The sequence below is a fragment of the Vanellus vanellus genome, assembly GCF_965231255.1.
Source record: "Vanellus vanellus genome assembly, chromosome: 14".
Taxonomy (NCBI): domain Eukaryota; kingdom Metazoa; phylum Chordata; class Aves; order Charadriiformes; family Charadriidae; genus Vanellus; species Vanellus vanellus.
Genome location: NC_138919.1, coordinates 19,541,870 through 19,567,013, shown reverse-complemented (window position 1 = coordinate 19,567,013; position 25,144 = coordinate 19,541,870). Strand labels below are relative to the sequence as shown.

The 25,144-nt window shown below is 40.0% G+C and overlaps 1 protein-coding gene across 1 annotated transcript in view; it reads left to right on the top strand.

The window, feature by feature from the left end:
• LMTK2 (lemur tyrosine kinase 2) overlaps positions 1-25,144 on the top strand; it is a gene marked incomplete at its 5' end in the record, with an annotated part of 40,703 nt that overhangs the window by 5,350 nt on the left and 10,209 nt on the right. Inside the window, 6 exons of the mRNA XM_082490675.1 lie at positions 9,348-9,472; positions 10,285-10,429; positions 12,617-12,690; positions 13,203-13,321; positions 14,752-14,839; positions 23,111-23,244. Coding sequence (XP_082346801.1) covers positions 9,348-9,472; positions 10,285-10,429; positions 12,617-12,690; positions 13,203-13,321; positions 14,752-14,839; positions 23,111-23,244 — 685 coding nt within the window. The remainder of the gene's footprint in view (positions 1-9,347; positions 9,473-10,284; positions 10,430-12,616; positions 12,691-13,202; positions 13,322-14,751; positions 14,840-23,110; positions 23,245-25,144) is intronic.

Sequence of the window (25,144 nt, the reverse complement as noted above, 5' to 3'; positions counted from 1 at the left end):
TCAGGGAATTGTCTTCTGAGGGATTTTCAGTGTGAAACTCTGGTACAAAGTAACACCTTCTCCAACACTACTACACTTACAGAAGTTTCCTTAGCAGTAAGGAAACATCACTGCAGTGACTTAAGAGTGATGTCACATTTTTAGGACTACCTTTGCACCCTGAGACTTCTTTGGTACGAAGGAGCTGCAGAAAATTTTAACAGTAGGCTTTTCAGGGCTGGCTTTTAAGCTTTCAGCCTGTAGACCTCATTCAGTTCTCCAAAATCAGTTGTTTGTCCTATGGCCTGCTTGTCTAAGGGATCCTTCGGCTATGAATCAGGATGAGAAATAGAGCTGAATAAGCTCTTTTGACAAAATGCTGCTGCTTTCTTTCTTTCCCGTGTTTCTTAACCCAGTCGTACATTGGAGTTGGAAATGCATCTACTGTAAAATCAAGATTCTAGAAAATCCCATCACATGAAGATTGCATGGATGGATTCCTTTCACATGAACAGAAAGAAATTAGTCTCTTCAAAACCAGTATATCTTAATAGGTTGTATTCCTCTCAAATGGTGGGAGAAAGAGGTACTGACGTTTTTGTTTCTGTGCTGCAGCTACTTGTGATGGTTTGAGATACCACGATGTGTTTTCTTCTCATGCTTCTTTAAATGGTTGTGGTCTACTCTATTAAAAAAAAAAATAAAAAATCTAGAATTCCTGTGCCTCACTGTTGGAGAAATGGTGTAGCAGATGAAAACATACTGCCCTTGAGCAGGAATTAATTGCCAAAACCGACATCTAGCAGTGTAAAATAAAGTGTGCTCTGCAGAATTTTTTGTATATATGTGTGTATACACACAGAGAGACACTTAATAATCAGACGGTACCTTTGCAAGATTATAGTGCTACCCAGATCTTCCAGAAACACTGCCGTGAAGGCATAGGATACGTAATTATTTAACATGTATGTTTTTTACCTTGTCTTAAGATGCCTCTGTGCAAACATGAGATTCTAACACTGAAACTTCAAACAGATCTCGCTCTGTAAACACTTGAAGCACTAGCCTATATTTAGTCCCAATTAAAATTGAGCAGTATGCTGTTGTGTGAGTAATCCTTTGACGTTACTGGGAAGACTTGTAGGGTAATAGAATAAGGACAGAAATGTACCAGCTCACAGTTTTACTAGTTACTGACTGTTCCGCCAACACTCGGCCGGGACGTGTGCTCAGAAAAAATGAGGATGGGAGCTGTGTTGTTCTGAGGGTGCCGTACTGCGAGAGGATCCAGCGTTGCCCCAGGCGGTCCTGCCCTGCCTTAGGACACGTAACCTGGGCCGCCCTTCGGTACAGCGGGGACTTCAGCAGCTGTAGAAGCTCACTTGAAGCGCGCTCTAAAAGTGTTTAGGGGGAGCATGGGATAAAACAGTTTGAAAAAGTGTTGGCTTAGATTGCAGGATAGACTTGTGTTCTTCGGAAGGACAAACGGGAGAACTGGGATAATTTGCCAAGGACTGTTGACATACAGGGTTACACATCCAGTTGTGATATGAAGTAGCGAATGTTTCTTCTTGAAAGTAGCGTAACTTGTTGCGCAGGACAGTAATGATTTCAGGGTCAGGTGTCCAGCAGCACATGTAACTGTGAAACTGGCTTTTGTCACTGTAGAGCTGTATCCAGAACACAAGGTGGGTTGGAGGAGTGCCTTTTTATTGCTTTATGGGGAAAAACGCTGTAGGAAATTGCTACTTGCTCTCTTCATTACCCTTGCTTCTGATGATTAACTGGTTCTGAAAACCCACCAGCTTTTCTTTAAAAACTGTCCGTGCACGTGTATTGGGCCTTCAGTCCTACCCGTCTGCCCCGTGAGGGACTTCGACATTAGAGTTCTAGGGTAAGGTAGGGATTGTAATGGACGAGTTGAGTAGAGGGGTGCAATGTTGCAAACAGAGTAACCTGTATGTGACTTGATTTTATTTTATTTTTTTTCTTCCACCATGCCTGAAAGTCTTGTCATCTTACTCCCATCTTTCTAAGCGTGAGACACTGTTTTAGGCTGCATAAAACAATTCAGATTTAGGCAGGAAATAGTTTTATTGACAAACTGTTAATTACTGCTTCTTGTATTCAGAAAGATTAAATACAAGTGTGTACAAGTGACTTGGACAGCTGTAGTTTTAAGGCCTTTAAGAGGTTTTTCTTGAGACTATATCTAGTAATTAGGATTTTCCTGACTTGTAATGAAGAAGGGAAAATAAAATCAGGTGATAGTGTGCTTCTGCGTAACGATACATTTGTAATATCCATACTGAAGGTTACTTCTGTTAGTTTTGTGAACTTTGCATTATCCAATACACGGGTAGTAATAATGTCATGAGAGGACAGGCTTTTGAAATAACTCTACAATTAATAAAATTTTCAATAGTTTGTTCCAGATGATTTTTATTATTTTAAAAGTTTAAACACTTGTGTTTTCATTGAATGGCAATAAGTACTAAAAATCTGAAAGCTGAAAAGTTCAGGTATAAACTGAGAACCTCATTAAAGTCCCTTAAGGAGTGTTATTTATGTCTGTTCTTAGGGATTTGCTCAATGAAGGAACATTTCCAGTCTCTGCTTGGAATACTTTGGGCATTTGGAAACAGTTTTAGGTTTCATTAAGGTGCTGGCATTGTGCTGAGGACATCAAGTCAATGAAAGTCATCTGAGATCTTGGGACTGTTTCTATGTTTCTTCTTGTTCTACTGGTAATGGTCGTTCAAATCAAAGGGCTGATTGGAATTTGGAGTGCCTCTCATCTGAAAATTCTTTTTTTTTTTTTTTTTAGGAATGTCTGAAGTGCGAATAACATGCCTTCAGAACTTGTGTTAATTTTTTGTTTGCTTATGTTGTGTCTTGGTTGAAGGTTGATGGTGATTTGAATGCAGTTCTAATATAGTATTTTGAAGCCTGTTGTAATACAGCATTGCACAACTAAATGATGGTACTGCGCACATTTCTGCTGAGACTTATTCTCAAAAATTATGCTGGCTTTTGGCTCAGTTGTTAAATAGAGCATAGCAGGGGAAAAACTGAGATGACGGGAATGCAGTAACTACTGGAATGTGCTCTTGAGTTATTTTTTTTTTTATTTTGTGAAATACAGGAGTTGCAATGCACGTGGTGCTTTACCTTCTCATACAGATCAGACGTGACACAAAAGATGCGTCTAAAACTGTTGTGTTTGTGTTAGTATTCTACCTGTTACCCATAGGCCTTCAGGATTTATAGGCCTGGTTGTATCTGTATTGGGTTTGTGCCTATTAGTAGCAAGCCTCTGACGATTCCAGGGAGTAAATACATGCAGGAGAAACCCTTTGTGAGGAAAAGATAATGATCTGAATCTGACTTGTGAAGTACTGTGTAGGAGTCAAGAACACTTTCTTCTATGCTGGCAATTAAGTGGGAAAATGACAGCATCAGTTAGGAAAGTCGGGATAGCTTTTAAAATCATATTTATCAAACTGCTATAAATTAGGGTGATACAACACTTTTTAATCTGGTTACATTAATATTCATTAAACACAGAGTAAGTAAACTGATGAAGTTTATGAAGGATAGCATGGAAGTAGCTAAGGAGTAAAGTTAGATGTGGTCATTCATTAGTATTTTAAAGGCTGCTCTGTTCCAACTTGGTGTCGTAAAGTAACATCTCAGTTCATGATCATGTAATTTGAGGGTGTCCAAGAGAGAGTTTAAGTGAGTGCTGTAGTGCTAGATTTGTGCTGGAAATAGTTGTAGCTATTAGTGCAGAACTGCCATTTATATAGCTGCTCTTGGAAGAACAGGGGCTCTTACGCAGTGGGACTGTTGTCGCATAGCAACTACTGTGCTGAAAGCTTAAAATCAGATGCTCCCTTGAAGTTCACTGTGCCCTAATAATGCTTAATTTATATGGGCCTGGCACTGCCTCTGTCACGACAGTGAATGTCTTTTAGTAGTCTACTCAGTAATGTCTGTCATGTACATCTACTTTTTTTCCCCCCCAAGCTTAGAACTGGGCAGTCCCGTGTGTTTTTTAGCCCAACTTCTTGAAGGTTGAGACCTTACCATGATTAATCACATTGAACCAAATTGGAGAGAGTCAGAGTTCAAGCGTCGTGGCCTTTCATAGCCCGGCAGTGGAAGAAAGGCAGGCCTGCCGTCCGCAGGAGGGACAGGCGGCGGGTCCCAAATGGCGCTGCCTGGTGGCTGCCGGTTGGCAAAGGAAGCCACGGGTGGATGACATAAGTGGGTATTTGAGAGTATTGTGGGCAGACTGGGAAATTGGATAGAGAAGGAAGCCAGTTCCAGCAAGAAACAGACTTTTGTTTGCTTACTTGTTGCATTTGGTAGTCGGTGGACTATTTTATGAAGAAAGTAGACTTGAAAGAACCTTGGGAAGGTATGGAGAATCCTGACCTATATAAATTGCTTTGAAATATACTTTGTATGAAAATAACACTTTTCCACCTGTTGAAACATGCTAATACATACTGAAGTGTATGTTCTCGTGTCCGTACTTGATCCTGAGAATGCCAGCATAATTTACCATCGTTGTTTTTTCAGTGAGCATGTTCATGTACTTGCCTGCGTACGGGGTTTGACTTCAGATGTGCTGTGCTCAAGTTCAGACGTCGGTGTAAAGCTTGCTTATGAAGTGGCAATCTGCTTCAGTAGCTGTTAATGAAATACCTACCTTGGCCGGGGCTTTGAATTGTTTATGGTACCACGTGCTTTTTAAAAGTGGGTAAACAACAGCATAAAATCAGGATTTAATACTGTGAGGTTTTGAAAACAGACCTTATTTTCTGTGTTGATAATTTCGGATCATCTATGTGCCACTTTGAGATGGAAGGTTTACTAGCACAGAGTTCTTTGCGGAAGCATTATGTTGTGTTAACCTGGCAGTAACCCGTGGCGTAGCACAGACACACTGCACCTCCTGCTGATTTTCATACAGTAGCGATACAATCCAGGCCTCTTCCTCCTGCCTGAGTAGTTTGGATATACCAGACCAAAGTAGTCTAGACTGTATTAACTGTCAGGCAGCCTTGTATTGTTAGCATTTTAGATGTAGTATTTTTTGGATGTTTTACAGTTCCTTTCATAAAGAATGGATTCTGGCTTCTGGATAGATATTAAGATGTAGTAGGCTGTTACTGCGTAGGGTTACATTAAATAAGGCAGGTTTTTAAAGTGAGATGATATGCTGAGCAAATTTATTAAGTTCTCTATTTTTAGAATCTATTATGTTAAGATTCTTGACTTCTGCATTCACTATGAAATTGTGAGTGATATTTACTGGATTTTATCTAGGTTTAGATTGAAATTAATTAAATTTGCAATGTATTTTAACAGAGTTCTTTATTAAAAGAAAACTGTTTTCTGCAATGACTATATAAAATGGTCCTCTGTCTTTAATTGAACAGATTTCTTTCTGGTTGCTTTTTTGGTCAGGATCCTATAATAAATAGCTGTCATTCCTTCATGCTTTCACAATTTACAAAGAAAAGGAGGTATCAAACATCTCCTACCTTTTCAGTTCCGAGTCATTTTACTAAGCTCCAGTGAATTAATCATTGGATGGGAATAGTTGAAAAATGCAAAAGAGGTTATGCTGCAGCAGGTTTTTCAGCACTTTGTCAAACACCGGCTCCAATACTTAATCAGTGACTTCCATCATGGAATATGCATTTATGCAAGCTGTTAAAATAACTTCATTTGTAATAAATTTTAACCCAGTTATAGGTTGCCATCATTTTAGACATAATTTTACATACATTTTTTAAAAAAGCGCAAATTAAAAAATATCCCTTATTAATGGCTATGTGAGAGACTTCAAAGTTTATCCAAGTAGAGATAGATTCTGCAGTTCTTAGTAAGTAGCTCTTACTTGTATGAGTCATCTGAAATGCTGTTCTGTAAGTGTTGCAGAAACATCCCTATGAGAATTGGCCTTTTTCTTGTACTAAAGCATCTTTTTATAACTTTGTATGTGAAATTTGCCTTGTGCTTTTGGAAGTTTAGATGACTTCCATGTTCTTAATGAACTGTCAGTGGTTAGCTGCCTTTTCAAAGGTGATCTTTGCTTTCCTTTTTTTTTTTTTTTTTTTTTTTTTTAACCTTAATTTTCTTTCTTCAGTTAAGTGTGTGAGCTAACAGCAATTTCTTTTCTTGGGAGTTATAGAAGGTCTCTGAGGTTAGGAAGCAGCATAATGGACAGCAAGAACTTTTTGTGTGTGTTCATTCCAGGGCACTTAAAGGAGATGGTTGTATTATGGGGAAGAGTGTAACTTGCATAAAACAGATTCTGGGATTGATAAATGTGCCATTTTCTTTACAGAAGGAATTCCAACCAAAATATGTTGTCTTTTTCATATAAAATAGTTGAATACACATGCAGTGTATCTACCATATACAGTAAATGCAGCTTGTGGTTGTTAGTGCTCATTATGTCTCATTTGGAGTTAAATAAACCAGAAAACTGGTGTAAGACCACCAGGAGCTTGAATCATCCTAGTTGTATTTGCTGTGACAACTTGTAACTTTTAGGGGGGTCACAAGTGAGATCCTAAGTTGGAGTGAGAGTGGTAATGTTTATGTAAATACATGTCCTAGTCATGCTGCTGTCGGTGTGATAGGTAGCCCACGGGCACGGGTGAGCAGTTTGTAGGTAGAGATAGACCAGCTGATATAATTAGAGTAGATGTACTTCCCGGTGTGCAAGCCCCTTGTCAGGTCTTGAAAAGAAGCCATAAGATTGAAAGCGGTAAAGCAAATTTTGAAGAACTGCTTCAAGTTTCAGTGGAGGCTGGTCAAAAACAACATCCAGAAGATGACATGGTGTTTGGAGCAGGGGAGGATGCTAATGAGAAGTGATAACGCTCATCTCCTGTAGGGAGCGGGAAGACACTAAAATTCCTGTTAGCTGCATGGGCGTGAAAAGGAGACATTGTAGTGTACCGTAAACCCAAACTAAGAGTTTGATAGTTTTGATTGCTTTAGTGTTTTATAGTCTTGATGGCTGAGGTGCTTTATACCTCCATCTTAAAGATCTGGTCTAAAGTTAGTCTTTGAATAGCAGTCTTTCAAGACGTGCTAGTAATGCATTCTGTGAATAACAAAACACGTTCTTGGTGTCCAAGTTCATCCTGTAGTCCTTTACTTTTGCTTGGCTAACTTTCCCAAATGCATGCGTTACACTGGATGAAACGTTCTAGCGGGTCTGGAGTCTTGCTCTTCTACTGGGAGGAACGTAGACTGTAATTGTGGTGATGTGTTCATGGGTGTTTATTAGTTGGGGAAAGTCTGCGTCTGTTCAGTGGATGGTCTGCGGCGAGTTGACGTCTTGCTTCAGTGAAGTTGGTGGTGAAGACAAGGAAGCTGTTTGTAAATTTGGTGGGGTGGTTTTGGAAAGAATGTCTTTAAAATAATAATTTTAATTGGTAATATCTGGTAAGCATTAATATGTTTACTTTTTTGTAGTAAAGCTACCTTTTGTTATTTGGTTTCAGTTAGACATTCAAAGGAATCTCTTATATTTTATCTAAAGCTATATTACATCTGTTTGCAGTAATTTAGCTAATGACTTCACAAAATGCTTATATTTGTGGTTTAGATAATTTTCAGCCTACTTAGTAAGGTTACTGAACATCTGAAGGAAGTAAACATAAATCAGCTGTTACCTTTCCTTTTTTCATGTGGATGCTTACAAATGGAAAAATACACGGGTGTTATGTAGAGGACGTGATTTAAATGAATATAAATTGTTCTATTGAGAGCCCTCTTCAGAGATTATTTTTTTTCCTCTTCAGAAATTTGACTAAAAGCTGGTGAGCAGCCTCACGTCGGGTTTGATCCGTGTTTGAACAATACATATTATCTAGAAATGGAGTATTCATGCTCTCTAATGAGGTTAGAATGCCAGAGCTATTGTGGAAGTTAGAAACAGTATGACTTGTTTGAAAACCTGTCTTTTTTGGTTAACTTTTACTGTTGTATAGATGATATTTCCAATTTGTTATACGGAAGACGTGATCCTCCAAAAGTGTGCTAACACTTTTTAAGGCAGTATTTTAATTATGTCAATTTACTCTTTCCATGTAATTAAAATAAGTAAATATCCTGTAAATGTTTCATGGAATGTGATGAAAAGCCGTAGCTTTTCCTGGAAATTTCTTGATTACTTTTTGTAGTTTTTTTGAAGGTGTAAGATGTAGGTGGACAAGTTTGTATGTCCCTTAACTAGTGATCAACTTCTGGTATATTTTATTATTATTATTGAGGCTTCATTTATGCTGTTGCCAGGCATTCCCATTGATACTCAGATGTTCCCAAAAAATCCAGCCAATCCAAGTCACCTGACATTGGTTAACACTGATGTAATATCTAAATATATTTTAACCCAACTAGTCTTCCAGTCTCTGTGGCAGTACCTGTTTAAAAAGAAAAAACAACAACAAACCCAAATCCTCAAGATGTGTGCTGTGGTCTCCTAGGGAACTATGTATCTTTGTTCTCAACTTAAGATGAAAACAGGGATGAAAGTAGGTTTAATTCTCCCAGCAAAGACTTAAGATTTTTTTTTTTTTTTTAAAATGCCATTTGAAGCTTTTGATCCTGTCTGAGTAATAATAACCCAACTTAATTGTAGAAAATGTGTTGTAGAATGTTTCTATATGAAATTTTGGAAAATTATTGGGAAGTGTGTTTGCAAAATGGTTAAGGGTCATGTCTCTTGGAATGGAGACAAATCACCTAATGAATCACAAGAAATAGAAATTGGGGTGGAGCTGATTAAATCCACTGCAGTTACGGAAGCAATTTGTATATTTGGCAGACTGTTGTGAATGCATTTATTGAAAGAGACAGTACTGTCTTAGAGTAATACATTTTAAATTTGTACGCAGTTTAAGTGAGGATTTCTTTTGGCTGCCTTTTATCTCAGGATAAAAGGTATCCCAGGTGTTTTGGCTCATGGGAGATGTCTTCGGAAAGACCGGATCTCTAATATTTGTGGTTATGTATCTATATAAATTTGTTGACTTAAACAGAATCCTGAGGCTTGGGACTATCACTGTTCATCGCCTGCTCTGGTAAATCGCGCTGCCTGTGATCTCTTAGCTTGAATCAGATAAGTCCAGAGTGGTGCAAGCAGATGGCAGAGCAGAGATACAATTTACCAGTATGTTCTTTCTGTTCAGTTTCCTCTTATTTTTGATCCCATCCACAGAGTTAAATGTTCAAACTCCATCTTTTAAAGAAAAGCAGACGGATAATATATTTTGAAGGAACTTCATAAAATGATAAACATATTTATATAATACTACATATATCTTTATTTCTAGGAGAAGGAGCTACAGCTGAAATTTCCTCATCTTTTGTGATTCTGTCCATAAGTACTCTGGCAGTACTGGTAATACTGCTTGCAAACTGTGTCTCCTGCTGTAAAGACCCCGAGATAGATTTCAAGGTAAGCATCTGAAGTTACAAATGTACGTACAAGTGGTAGTCTTAGCTGTGTTCTGATATCCAGAATACTTGATTATTTGTGCTAATATTCTGCAGTTACTGACACTTCAGTGTTGCTGTATGTTCTCTCTGAAATAGCCAGCAACTGTATTTCTACATGCGGTGAAATCTTGTTGCAACCATTTATTTTAAGTACTCGGTCCATGCTGCAGTAAGGACGTTTAATGTCTTTTCCACCTCATTACTAGCTATCAGCATCAGTAGTAAAAGTGTACCCTCAAAACAATTTTTCTGTAAAGAACTTTTTTGTCATTTTCCTGTGTATTCTTTTAATTTGTTTTTCTTAGTCTGCTGACAGGGTTTAAGACACTCCTGTTGAATAATAATGCTGAAGATAAATATCCACTCTAGCAAAACTCTTGAGGAAAAATTGTTATCATCAGAAAACAGTTACCTCTGGAATATCAGTTATTGGTGTTCCTAAAATTGAGTTTTCTCTCATTTCTAAGTGGAGAATATTTGGCCTCGGCAATTCATGGTGATTCATTCAAAGTCAGGGATAGCATTTTAAAGTAAAAAACAAACAAACAAACAACCCAATAAAAAAACAGCCCACCTGTTTTGTTAAAAGCAATACTTGATACTTAATCTCTTTAAATCAGTAATAAATTGAAAATAAGGTATAGAAAACTAAAAATCTGTCACTGTCTTTGGAAAAAAGCTAAGCCTCTAACATTCAAGCTAGAAGAAATGTATTAGTGCTAATTTTAAGACAAAGATCAACTTGTTTACTAAGTTTGGGGTGTTTTTCAGGAATTTGAAGATAACTTTGATGATGAAATAGATTTTACACCTCCAGCAGAAGATACTCCATCTGTTCAGTCTCCAGCAGAAGTGTTTACTCTTTCAGTTCCCAATATTACTTTACCAACACCCTCCCAGTTTCCATCTCGTACAGGTAAAATACTGTTATTTAGTGAAAAAACGAAAGTCGGCAGTTTCAGTGTGAAAAATGGAATGTAGCTGATTATGTTTGACTTTACTGTTACACGTTGATTGTTACAAACTTACATAAACTGAGTAAATATATTTAGTGAAGTATAGGATAAAATGTGAAATACTACTTCAAAAATGTTAGCTTATGGCAGGGTGCCACGTAAGGTAGTTTAAGAGAATGAAACTAGCTGAACTAAACCTCGCAGGCTACTTTAATTATGTCTCTATATACATAAAGGGTTTGAAATACTCTAGGGCGTTTGTGACTTCTGCTCTTTGGTGCTTTTCTTCATGGTGAAGTTGTCACTGGATTTTAGCCATTAGCCTCAAATGGAAGCAGGAGTGACTCTCGTACTTGACAGCAGTGCTTCTGTTTCAGCTGCATCGCTTTCTTAATGTCACTATAGACTTCTCATGCTGGAAATGTGCTATCAGTAAGACAGAGCATTAGATTTCCCCGTGAAAGGTTTTTTGGAATGCGTTCTTTAAAATACAGCTTTTGTAATAGGAAACAGAAGCATCTTAAATAGTACAAGCATAGTTTAGTATAAAGTAGTTCTCATATTGTACCACTTCACATATAACTTCTACATGTATTGCTTGTGTTGCATAATCATTAGGTGTTATGGGAAACTTCTAGTAAAATTCTGAACCTACAAATTTCAAGAAACTGTCAGTGTGCCTTTAATACAAAAGAAATGTTACTCCTCAGTGTTTTAATGAGTGAGGGAAAATTATCTCTGAATATTTTTATCTCAGCTCTTCTACGTTGCCATAATTGTTAAAACTATGCTTTTTGTTACTAGCAGTTATTTTGCCAGAAGTAAGGCAGTGTACTTGAGCAAGGTATGCTGGGGAGATGTAGCTGTGCGTTCTCTGTGCTTGGGAGCACCTTGACAGTGTATTACACAGCTATAGCTGTGCCAGTAAAACAATACTGGTGTAAACGCGGTTTACGGAAATAGAAACATCGGCTAGAATTCTATCAGACAAGTAGTAATGATGGAAAGTTTTTGTGTACACCTATTTATTAATGTTCCTAACCAATTAGGCAGCAGAGAGGTAAACGCTGCTGAATCTCTTCTATAGTATAGAGCCTGCCATTGTAACTGTCCACCCTCTGCCAAGATTTGGGTCTTGTTTTCTATCCTTTCCCTTTCTGTGCTCTTCACATAAAGTATTTTTAGTTGAAAATGTCCTCCTTCCAGATGGCAGCTATAAGTAGGGCAGTTGGGCTGAAGAGTAAAGCAGTGAAACCCTTTCTCTTAAAATGGTAACTTTCTGTATGACTATAAATGTTAAGATGTACAAGCAAGGAGTATTGTCTTGGGTTTTCTACTTTCGTTTACGCAGGAAGTGTTTGTAAGTAGGTTACTTCAGGTGCAACCTGGTGAGGGGTCTGGAGCACAAGTCTCATGAGGAGCGGCTGAGGGCCCTGGGGGTGTTCAGCCTGGAGAAGAGGAGGCTGAGGGGAGACCTTCTCGCTCTCTACAGCTGCCTGACAGGAGGGGGTGGAGAGGGGGGTCGGTCTCTGCTCCCAGGGAACAGGCGACAGTTGTACCAGGGGAGGTTTAGACTGGATATTAGGAAACATTTCTTCACTGGAAGGGCTGTCAAGCACTGGAAGAGGCTGCCCAGGGAAGGGGTGGAGTCACCATCTCTGGAGGTGTTTAAGTTGTCTAGACGTGGTGCTGAGGGACATGGTCTAGTGGTGGACTTGGCAGTCTGGGTTAACAGTTGCACTCGATGATCTTAAAGGTCTTTTCCAACCTAAACGATTCTGTGACTTGTTCCACCCAACTACAGGGTTTGATACACTTTTATATTGGAATTAGAACTCAGCCTTTTTGCTTTCTTACTGAATGCAATAAAAAACCTAAAAAGTTTGTCATATGGAGAATCACTGTGTCTTTGTAGGGAGTGTTGTATGATTTAAAAGCTGGAGCTGAGAAAAGTTTCACTTGAGTGTTATTGTCACAACGTTCCTTCATACTTTATGTATGCCTAACTTGGTTTTGCTGCTTAGTCTGAATGTGTGCATGTAATTGGGAATAAATATTGTAGGAGCTTGCATTATTTCCTCAACAGTTGATAACTGGCCATCTTGGTGGTTTGATATGTGTTACATTTGTTTCGTTGTGTGTGATAGATGGATCAAAGTCCCAAGTTGCACGACAGAGTCTAAACTACATCCAGGAAATTGGAAATGGCTGGTTTGGAAAGGTGAGAAGTTTGGGATTTTTTTTTTACTATGGCTTGAGTCTTACTCCTGACTAGCTAGGCTACTGTATTTCCTTCAAAATGGCATTCTTAAGTAATAGCATAAGAAAAACTGAAGTTGAAATTAGATCTTTCCATGCACGTGCTTCGTAACTGTAATCACAGGACTAATCAGTGCAGCTTTAATTTATGTGTAGTTTCTTACTAGAGTTACTTACTAGGTATGCATTTTACTTCTGTGGATTTGAATTAATACGTTCCTGTTATTGCCAATTCTTTCTAGGGAAAAATATTGAGTAAATAATTGGTCTTCACTAGAAAACATGTTTTCTGAAAGTTGATGTGTAGATCAGTTGTCAAGTTGTATTAAGTATGGGGTTTAATTATCAAAGCTCTGCATGCGTTGACAAGCCAGAAAATCTCTCTTACAGCGTGTTTTTAGCTCTTGTTTTTCTTTGCAGGAAAACTCCAAAATTTTTTCCCTCTGATCAGACACAGTGGTTATCTTTTTCCAGGTTCTGCTCGGAGAGATCTACACAGGCACTAGTGTAGCAAGGGTGATAGTGAAGGAGTTGAAGGCAAGTGCAGGTTCCAAGGAGCAAGAACAGTTTTTAAGAAACGGAGAACCATATTAGTAAGTAATGTTTCACAGCTTGGTTAGCTCATACGCTTCATACTATTGCGTGTGAATTCTGGACAGTTCTTTTGTTAAGTGTTATTGTCTCTAATTTCCCTCCCTTATAACTGAAGTGCATGTCTTTAAAAAGTGAAATACAATCAATCCAAAGTGAGCAACAGTTGAGTTTGCATAGAAATAAAATTAAGCCCTTTGCTTAAATGAATTTGGTAGTTACTGTTCATGACGGGAAAACACGCTGGGTTTGGTTTATCGGGTTTTCTTCTAGAGCTCTTTGGAACAAACTCCTGATGTTGCAAACTAACCTTACGCCTACTTAGTTGCCTCGGAGAACCGAGGTTTAACTCCTGCGCTTGGCTTTCCCATTAGAAGCAGGGGAACTGGCAACACTTTGTCTGCTGTTAGATACACATTGATTTCTTCAGAGTTCAATTTTTCAAAAAAATATATGCAACATAGTGATAAAAACTGGTTTTGTTCAGGTAGCTTCCAAGGAGGCTTGTGCACACACCACCACCCCCTCCTGCTCCCCGCCCCCCCCAGATTACAGTAACTTCAGTCCAGCAGTACTCTACAACTGAGAAATCATTGATCGGACTGGAAGTGCCAATAAAGCAGGATTGCTTGGTGTTTTGTTCCTCTTGTGTTATGCTTGGAGGATACTCGCTTCTAGGGGTTGAGCCTTTGTGTATCGGAAAGGTATTTGGTATATTAAAGGGAGTGTAATTTCTCTTCCCGTGTTTGGGAATAGTGAGAACTCTCTGAAGAGCTAACTGCCACAAGTTAACGGCTTTTGTAGATGACTGGAAAAGAGAGGCATATTGTAGTTCACTAGACATACCTTGTAGCGTGGTTTACCTTGCCCGAATATGCTACGGGTGAGTGGTCATAGAGAGCTTCCTATTCTAGATGCTTTCTAATGTCCTAGTTATATTTGCATTTAGGCTTAAATTGTTGGCGGTTGTCGGAAGAAGAAATCTCATGCCTTCTGCTGCATTGGCACAAGCGTTTTTGAAGCCATTTAGACAAAGTAACTGATCTGGCTGGGAACTAACTTGGCTAAATAAAGGTTTAGCTCTTAGCCAGATCGGTTCCTCGGAGTAGTTCATGAACCAGTTGCATGCGCTTATTTTTGGTGTACGGGATGGTGGGAGGATGGGTGTGACTTTCTTGTGGCAGTGCTGGCTTTTGTGGTTTTGAGATGCTCTGAGTTTCAGCTGCTCTCAGTGATACGCTGCAGCAATACAAAGGAGATATTTCTATGCAAATGGAATCTGTGGCTTTGGATACTTGCACCTTCTGTTCGCGCTGCCCCCTGCCAATGTTACGTGGTGAAGCTTCTGGTAGGGATTTCGTTGTGTTGCGTTACACTGCAAATAATGTATAGCATCGTTTTTCTGGCTTTAACTGTATTTTTTTCACTCTAGCATTCTTCAGCATCCAAACGTTCTCCACTGCATTGGGCAATGCGTGGAAGCCATTCCTTACCTCCTAGTTTTTGAATTCTGTGACTTGGTAAGTGCACTTACACAAAAGACTGCAGCTTTTTTTCCATTAGTGTAATCTGTATGTAGTGTATTTATTACTCTCCACCCAAAATGATTTGTTTTCTTTCTGGGAAATTTTTTGAATAACCAGAATGTTAGAAGACAGACTTTTTTTTGGTTTAGAGAAAAACCACAAGTGTAAATCTTTGTTTATATTCTTTTCAATTCATCATGTAAATTCTAGGTACTTGTGGAACATTCTGAAGAGGAAAATAGCTGTTCCGTCTTTGATAAGGGAATTACTAGTCTCTTCCAGTCTGCCTGCATCACGTACCAGGGAGCTTGGAGGGGAAAGGGGGTCACAGGAGGAAGCTTTTTATTGCAGTCCGGTATCACGTGCACATGCTCACAAACACATCCTAAATTCTGTTTGCTGTCTGTGCAACCTTAACGTGCTTTTATTAACCATTTCTATGAAAATGTTAATTGAGGAAACAGAAAGAATTTCCTCCCTTCTGCACCACCCCTCCCTCCCTCCCCTTCCTTCCCCAAGTGCCCAAATTTTACCTGTGCTGTGCAGCTCTGGCTAAAATGCGATGGTGGGCTCACTTCCAGAATTGGTAATGAGTGTATTCTAATAGCTAGAATTTTCAGTATCGTCCTGTTCTCTTCCTGATCCTTTCTGTTACTGTATTCTTCTTTTCCCTACTTTTGTCCTTCTTTTCTTTCCTTTCCCTTCCACCCCAGGCAAATGCCTTCTTATGCTTCCTGAACACCAAAAGAAATGCTCCGAGCACAGTGAAGGGTGTTCTCACTGCTTCCTGCTCTGCTGTTAGTGCCACAAAGGCCACTGGAGATGGGAAGGATGGCTGCACAAAACCCTTGCTCAGCCACTGCATTCCTGGGCATGTGTTGGAACTTAGGTGAACGTCGGGAGAAAGGGGGTGGTATGCATGTACAGAAACTTTGAACTGTGCCCAGCGTACAGGGAGTCTTCAGAGACTAAAGTTTGGATGTGACAATACATCTGTGGTCTGGAAAGACTTGAATTGCTTTATTGTAGCATAACACATTATTAAAAAAACAAACCAACCCAGAACTCCGGGGGCTATCTAAACATTGGCTCAGTAGCTGCTTTTAAAGTCTGTGGTGTCAATGTTATTTAAAGCTAAGTTTCTTGAAAAATGTCAAGACAGAAATGACCTCAGAAGTGCATGTATATGTTATTAAGAAATAAGTCTTTCAGAAGTAAGATAGTTTGCATTTATAAAGGTCAGAATGATCCTTTTTTATCAGCTTCGCTACTACGGAATTTCCCTTTAAACTCAGGTGCACAAATACAGTTCTAGTTGCATCAGTTACCTCAAGCAATTTAAATAAGAGTTAACATAAAATTTTGAGTTTTCTTGAGAAACATCAGTTAGTGTGTGACCTTAAATAATTATATTTTTTCATAACTGCTCTTTTTGCTCAAATTTATTAGCTGTGGTAAAATAATGAGGCAGAAGTACTGATAAAACCATTCTTTTCTAAATGGAAGAAACGCCTGAACTTTTTAAGTGACTGATCAAAGTTAAATGTTCCAGTTTTGATAAGAATTAAAAAGTAGGTGCCTAAGGTTAACCAGACAATGGCTTTTATAGTTTTTCAATATGTAAAAATGGAATACTTCTTACTGTTTTTAAATCTGCTACTCAAATTGGAGTTTCTTTAAATGGATGGTTGAAAGAGAATTGCATTTTATGGAGTCTAGCATCCAAATATTTAATCAGATTTAATTGCTGCCATGTTTTTAAATAGTTATGCTATTTAAACTTTGAGTTTGAAGATGGAGTAACTTTTAAAAATTGCCCTACTTTATACTGGGAAAAAAAACCAATATCCTCGTTTGATGCCTGATGATTAATGCCAGAAATTGTCATGATCCTACAGAGTAATCTGGAAAGGATTTTACTTAAGGGGATAAAATAGATTTTCACTTTAACTGGGGTCAGTAAGCTTGACAGCCAAAGTGGTAGTTTTATAAATTCAAATGTAGTTAGGTAATTTATTTGGAATGGAAGATAAATGCCTGTGCTGATTTCTATTCCAAGTGAACTAAAACTTGTTCTTATAAAATTATATGTTATAGTGAGTTAAACATGACTTTCGTACTAAGTCTGGCTCGCTTGAAGAGTTCTTACTTGGTAGAGCTGAGTATCTCCTAGACACCGCCATACCTTATTCACTGTGCACACAAATATACAGGGGCTAGGCAGACAAAGCAGCCTTCACTTGAACAGCTCTATGCAGAGACCGAGAGGAGTGCGGTAAGTGAGCTCCGTGTCGCCGTATGTCACTGATCCTTGCTGCAGTCCAGGGCCTAGCGTGGGAGGGAGCAATGCTGGAGTGAGGGGAGAGGAGAAACATGAAGATGGGAGAAATGTGAAGGAAGCCAGACGGCACCACCATTTGGAATAGAAGGTATGGCTGGATAGCTTTTTTTTTTTTTTTTAGTAGACTGATTTTTAGTGGAGTGTCAGTGGGCTGATATTCTAGAAGCTGCTTCAAATCCCTGCGGCTAGGGTGGCAGTTACTTGGATTTTTCAGGCTTTTAGTAAGTGATCTCGAAAGCTAGTAGCTTCTTTTGTACTTTTTTTTTTTTTTTTGAAGTTAGGTGAATCAGGGGGTGTGGAGGTGCTTCCAAAACACACAAGGTCCTTCAGCAGAAGGACCGTATGGGCAGATGCAGTGGGAGTGGTTGACTAAAGGTTGTGGCGTCTGTGGTCACCACATATTGTTTAAATGGGAAGGATGAGAAACACGTTCCTGTCTTGCTAGCAGTAGTATACTGCTACGCTAAAGGTCTTTACCTTGTGCTACTGGTGTTGTATATGTATATACAACAAAGAATAAATTTGTTTTAATCTCTTGTCCTTATGTGACGAAGAACTCAATGGTTAAGGAAAACAGGTGGCAGATATGTCAGCTGTGTTGGAAAGGAAATTTAAATGTCTTCAGATGACAGGCTCTCTTCTGAGGCTCTTTCAGCAATCTAGACTTCATTTTGCAAGTTCGGCATATTAAATGAGAAATGGGGCTATTCTACTGACTGACAGTCTAGAGGGTACAGTGGTTGTTGTCTCTGTACTTCAAATCTGTAGCCTATCACAGTGCGTCCCCCTTTTTTGCAACTTCTCTGACCAGGGTTCGTAGCCTTTCTAGGGCCACTCGACCTTGTCTTGGCTGCTCAGGCAGCCCTGTTGGATTACCAGTTCCCAGGCTCCTTGGCACTGAAACGTCTCGACCAGAGGCACTGGGAACTAGTGTAGAGATACCAGAGCTGACTGCCGCGGCAGCAATGCTGAATGTCATGCAGGCTAACTTACTTGTTTTCTTGGCTGCATAAACTACTTACACATTTCTGTTACTCAGGATTGCTTGGTTGTATATGCAGTAACTGTCGTTGCTAGCATTTAGCCTAATTTATAATGTAATCCAAGGTGCTCTGTCCCTTGCTTCGCAGAGCTGGGCAAGGAGCAAGAGAGGTCAGTTGCACATAAATGATTTAAAGCTTTTAAACCCTAGTTTTCCTTTGCCTGTGTTAAAATGGTGTAAAAATGGTAAATATAAAAATAAATGCTCAATAAGTTCTTAAGCCCAGCCCCTGTATTAGTTTGCTTAGTATGTCGGTGCAGTCTTCTATGAATAGTTAACTGTTCACTGTTAAACATTGTAGAATGATGCCAGGTTAAAAATAGTGATAGCTGGCTTATTAACTTTAATATATTACTCAGCCAAGTGTGGCCAGCATTCTGTCAGCACAGCAAATCCTCTAATGGATTGGCATAATTTATGAGTAAAGGAAAGTTATTCAAATGTGGAAGTGGCGTGTTTATTGTGAGGCTGATTTGCCTCTCAGATTCTTACAGAAATTCTTCAAGTCTTGCAATTCCCAGAGCAGATGAGGTCAGCGGGATGCAGTATTTGCCTAGCATGCCCTGTAGCTTGCTTTAGGATGTTGCTGTTAGTGGAAGACGCCTGCCTGCAGTGGCTGTTCTTTCTCTTGTTTGGGCTTTTTCTAATTTCTGCCACTTGAGAACATTATCTTCAAATCAAAAAAGAATCTTTGCAATGGAAACTTCTTAACCAGAGTTCAACAAATCTGTTTAATGATCATAGTCGATATCAATGTGAGGCAAATAGTAGCTATGCCAGTGGTGTGTGGTTTAAAAAAAAAAATAGGGGGGGTTGACAGTTCATGACAACTTCAGAAATCACATCTGTTGGGTTTGAAGACTTTTTGTGCTCTCAGAACTGTATAAAGTTTCTTAAACTTACATGTGCCTAAACAACTTTCTGGCGGTATAGGTGCTCTGTACCATACACTACTTTCCGGCATTTTAATGGTGGTGACTATGAGTACTTACACTGCAAAGAAACACTGGAGGGGGAGGGACAGGGGTAGTGTTTTTCGTTGTCTAAGAACTCCAAAAGAAGCAATTATGTGGTATTGTGTGACTTGGCAGGTAGCTTTCCGACTTCAGTAGACATAACTTGGTAACCTGTTTACACTTCTAAAACCCTATGGTCGGTACCTACTGGTTGAAAAAGTCACGTTAGCTATTTGTTTGGGTGTTCATATGAACCAAAAGTGCAATTTGCACAAACCAGAAAACTACCGAGGAGTACTGCGTGTAAATATGCCCCTGGCTTCTGGCTGTTACAGAGAAAAAGCATATTAAGACATACTTAGAAAGACGGCTGCACTGATCCTGACTAGAACTGGGAAGGATGGGAAGAAGGGCGAAATCTAGTTCTTCATGGAGTCCCGGGAGGGGAGGGAAGAAGCAAGGCAGCAGAGGAAGTTGGAGAGAAAGTGGAGCCTTCCTCAAACATGATCATTGAGCTTTTTGTATTCAGCTGTCTGAGCAGTGAACTCTGCAGAACTGTATTCATTCAGATACATATAACCTTTGCTATTTATTGTGTTAAAATGTCTGTCCGATAAGGGGACATTTTGTCGCTCATAAAATAGTATGGGAATAGTATTGATGTATTGCTACATCATAGGATAGTTGAGGCTAGCAAGGAGCTCGGGGTCTCCACACCGACCTCCTGCTCGTAATGTCAACCTGAAGTCAGACCAGATTTCTCAGGGCTTTGTCCAGCTGGGCCTGAAAACATCCAAGGGTGGCAACTGTGCAGTCTCTCTGGGCAACCTGCACTTCAGCTCCAGTGTCCTCATGTGGAAAGCAGTTTTCCTTATACTCAGTCTGAACCTCTTATGGTTCAAGTCATGCCTGTTGTCTCTCATCATCCCTCCATGCTGCACAGGGAAGAGCCTGGCTCAGTCTCTGATAACTTCATATGTGCTGGGCAGCTGCTGTCAGGTGCTCCTGAAGTCTTCCTTTCTCTGGGCTGAATGAGCCCAGTTCCCTCAGCCTTTCCTTGTGCTGAAGTCCTCTGACCCCCGACTGTCTCGGTGGCCCTCTGCTGTACTTGTTTGTTGGTTGTTGGGGTCTTGTTTTGGGGTAGCCAATACTGGACACGGGATCTAAATGTGCTCTAACAAGTGCTGAGTAGAAAGGGATAATCCCCTCCCTTGGTCTGCTGGCTGCGGTCCTGTTGATGCATCCCGGGCACGCGGGTGGTTGGTGATCAGCTTGCTGCCTCCCAAGCTCCCCAGGTGCCTTCCCGCAGAGCTGCTGCCCAGCTGGCCGCTCCTCGGGTTGTATTGCCGCAAGGGGTTTTTCCTTCTCAGGTGCAAGACTTCGCATTTGTCCTTCTGGAGTTTCATAAGGTTCCTGTTGGACTCCTCTCCCAGCCTGGCCGGGTCCCTCTGGATGGCAGTCCAGCACTTGAGCGTGTTCACTGGTTCCCCCAGTTTGGCAGAAGCAATGTCCTTGTAAAGCAATACTACCTCTCCCCCCGTTTTATTTTTTTAACCTTGAGTGTAGCCTTAATTAGGATAGAATGAGAAAATAGAACCAGTATATTTCAAGGTGCTGGATTTTGTAAAAGTTGTATTTACTACAAAAATGTGTGTCTACGTGAATTATTTAATAAATAAGGGATGCCACACAGCACTGCTGTTACTAGTGCATTTAAATATTAAAGAGTAATTCCTTAGTGTGTTTCAGGCATCCTAGGGACTTAATGCACCTGGGACAAACCCCCAGTAACCAGTTGCTGTTTTAATGAATGACAATTTTGGAGAGTTTGACTTTCTTCAAGTGCTTGCTGCCACCTAGAGTCAGTTAAGCTCCGTGTTTTGTGCTTATATTCATTGAATGGCTGCACAGCTGGGAACCTGTGCGTGTTACGGAGGCTGTTCTTGTGTAGTGCTTTGGAACTCCACTCTAATGAATCTGCTCTGGCAAGGTGCCAGGAAAGGGGGGGGTGTTTGTATATAATGTTTATACATCTATACTTGAGCCAGTATGGTGTTAAAGCTGTAATTGTTTCCCAAAAGATTTTTCTGACTTACATTTTTTAAAGTGTAGTTCTATAGGATGCAAATATGTCAAAGTTACTTAATTAGTAGCTAAAAACAGGATACAGAGAATGTATTGAAGGCTTCTGCAACATCAAAGGGTCGCAGAAGTTAGGCATGCTTTCTCACAAGGTGGTGTAGCTACTTGCAGCATAAGTAGTATGCGTAAAGCAGATGAAGACAGAGCTGCTCGTGTGCACTGTAGAATCTATTCATGTGTTAAAAAATTAAAATGAAGTTGTTTTACGTAGTACTGTCTGCTTTAAGTAGACTCTGTCCCATTGCTTCTTATTTTACTAAGTATAACGCAGGTTTGTGACTGTCCAGTGAGTCACCTCAGCTGTCACTGCACTGTTAGATTTAATGCCCCACACAGACATCTACTGCTTGAACTGATAGAATTGTAAATGGTCATGTCAATTAACCACGTGAAGGAGGAATTAGGTGCTTCAGTTACAGCTCCATAATGTATATGTGCTCCAGAGGAGGAGGAAGTTTAGTGATCTTCAATCTTGTCTGGAGATCGCAGCGCTCCTTAGCCAGTGCACAGACCTCTCTGGTCGGGCTCAGGGCTGCCCTGCGGGCTCCTGCCCGGCCCCAGGTTTAGGCAGACCATGGACACGGACAGGTACACCCCAGAATGTTACGCTGGTGAAACAAGTTGTGATGTAATATGTCGTGCGGTCTCAATACAAAAATACCCTCTGAAACAATTTGCTAAACTTAGAGAAAGTCTATATTCTAAGTAACAAAAATATAGGAGTACTGGGTTGAAAGTGGGAACACTAATGGCATGAGAAACTTGTTTTCTTCCCTTGCTTGGATTCACTTGCTATAGTCTTGTTTTTCCTGAATGTTTGACAACTTATTATGGCGTAGAAGTATCTCAAGGGTGGGCTGAAGGAGGATGGAGCCAGGCTCTTTTCAATGGTTCCCAGTGACAGGACGAGGGGCAATGGGCACAAGTTAGAACACAGGAAGTTCCCTTCAAATACACGGAAACACTTCTTTACGTTGCGGGTGACAGAGCACCGGCACAGGCTGCCCAGGGAGGGGGGGAGTCCCCTTCTCTGGAGGTTTTCAAGACCCGCCTGGATGCAGTCCTGAGTGATGTGCTCTGGGCAATCCTGCTTTGGCAGGGGAGTGGGGCTGGATGATCTCTAGAGGTCCTTTCCAACTCTGAAAACTCTGTGATTCCGTAACTTTCAGTTATTTTTCCCTCTATTTCAAAGCTGTTCTCCTTTTAGTAATTTATGGAGTGCTTCATATGGTGTATGCTTTAGTAATTTATGGAGTGCTTCTGTGTCTGTTGCTCAGCATTGCCTAGGTTCAGTAAAACTGCTGCCATCCTCTCCGTTCTTTGCCTGGAGTGGGGCGTATCACGATGCTTTTGATATCCAAGGCTCTGGTGAGCTGGTGGTGTCTGAGACCCTTTCTCTGGTCTCTCCCTTCCATCCCTTTGCAAATTCCAGACAATCCGCTTTGCTGATTTGGAGGACTTGAAAACTCATCTCATCTAAAAACAGAAGCTCGTCAAACTGTTTTTCAATGGAAAGTATTATTGTATGACAGTTAAGTTTTATGTGGCAGTATGATCTAGAATGTTAATTAATAAATGATTTTATTAAAACCCTTTAAAAGGACAATACCATATGCTTTAGATGACTTCTGTAAGAATCCTTATGGAGACTGGAAATTTGAGGAGATTTTTTTATTAAGCACAAATGTGGCTAATAAGTGATGTGGTTAGTTGGTTCTTCGTTAAATATTTTTCAGATTGAACCAGCATTTAATGCTGATAAGTATTTTCAACCTCTTTTACAGGGAGATCTAAAAACTTACATCTGCAATGAGCAGGAACACATTAAAGGAGATTCACGAATAATGCTGCTACAGAGGATGGCGTGCGAGATTGCTGCTGGACTTGCTGTAATGCATAAACATAACTTTGTGCATAGGTATGCTTTCCCGATAAATTGCTTTTAGTTACTGTGCACTCTAAAATTCATGTAGATATTTTCATTAAAATCTGCGCGTATTGAAGATTGTGTTTTAACGAACTTCTGTCTGACTTGCATATCCTAAGCCATGAAGGTGAGATGCTAATGAAGATGCAGCTCATCTAGCTGCAGCAGTGTGGTGTTACAGCTCCCGCCTGCCTGAAAGCTGATCACCTCCTCCTTCCGTTTGCAGCCCGTAGAACACCACCTACTGCTAAGCCAACCCGGAAGATGTAGCTGTTTGATTAACTCTTGGCCAAGTTAAATTTGCTTTATTTATTGGGGGGAGGGAAGTTAGAATGAATGTTACCTGCTGTGTATTTTTTTACAGGTTATGGCAATTTAGAACTTCTGTTTGCTAATCCTGTACCTTTGTTACTAAAAATGGAAAAAACTAAATGCTGCCTTGCTAATGCAGTAAGGAAGAAGCTGACTTTAGATGAAAAACCTGGCTGAAGCAGATGTTCTCTCGCTGACTTATCGTTCATGTAACCTTCTAATCTTCAGTAATGGAGGTAGTCAGATTTAGAAGAAATCATAATGGGAGAACAATTTGGTTTTAATCGGGGGGAAAAATGCTAGATTTCTTTATTTTTAATTAAAGTTAATGCGGTCGATACTGAAAGAATGGCAACAGTAGTAAAAGGCTGGAAAGAAAACGTATTCATGAAACTAACTGCTCAGAAATATGCCAAAATTAATTTTTTTGGCTTTAAGTGAAAAGGTGTTAAGGACCTGGAGGCCATGAACCTTAGGCTTGTAGTGACTAAAATATTAGAGTATTTGCTCCCCAAATGTGGCTAACCTGATGAAGCCTTGGGTATCACAAGGGAGTTTACTTTATTTTGGTTTTATGTTGGGTCAGTCTGTTCTTTGCAGTAGAAACAGCACTTGCACCATCATCCCTTTCAGCAAGTTAGGAACTTGTGCTAGAGCTTATCAACGCACATCTTGCTGCTCAGAGAAAGCGGAGACCTTGCGTTCAGGGAGAAGGGAGACTGAAGTCTTAAAAGGTGCGGCTATAACCTAACAGCAAAGCCCTGCGAACCCCCCAGAGCCTGGCCTCGCCTGGTGGCCGATGGGCAGAGCTGTTCTTTGAACCTGTTTAACAGTTTCAAGTTACTCGAAGGTAGTCCCGATCGTACCTCCCAAACTGAGTGATCACTGCTTGTGCTGCAGCAGCAGCAGGTATTAAATTTAACGGTACCTCTTCAGTGAAATACAGTTAAGCTTGATAATTATCCTGTGGATCTGCAAGATTCTCATTGTAAATGTTTACTTCTAGCAACACTATCCTGATGCTGTCAGAGTTAGTGGTAAAGCTCCAGCATCAGTGATTTTGTTGTTAGTGGTAAATGCAAGCAGCCAACATTTTATCTTCTCTTCCAGGATATTTATTTAAGTAGTATAAAACAAGTTGGGAAGCTTTGGGTGTACTTGAGAGTTACAAATGTGCTTCAGTCCTGTGTAGTTCAATGACTCTGGAAAGGGGAGCATTTTCTTCTTTCTTGGACGTAGGGAAATTGTGTGGCTTTCAGACTATTCATACTTCAGAGACTTTTTTTTTTTTTAAGCCACACAGAAGCAATGGTAGAGTTCTCCCCATACTTGAGCGCTTAGTCGGCAGAGCTCTCTGCTCTCACAGCTGCTGTTCCGTAGTAAGCGTGCGGCTTCATTCAGCTGGCATAAATTTCTGCGTTTGCACGATGGGTTTTCTTAAACAGCTTCTTGGTGTTATTACCACAGCACTGCTGGCTGTAAGTATTTGTGGTCTGGTTTATGGTGGAAACTGGAAACAACTTTTGTGTGTATTCAAGAGCTTTTTGATTTATTTATTAAAGGACTTCTATGGAATACA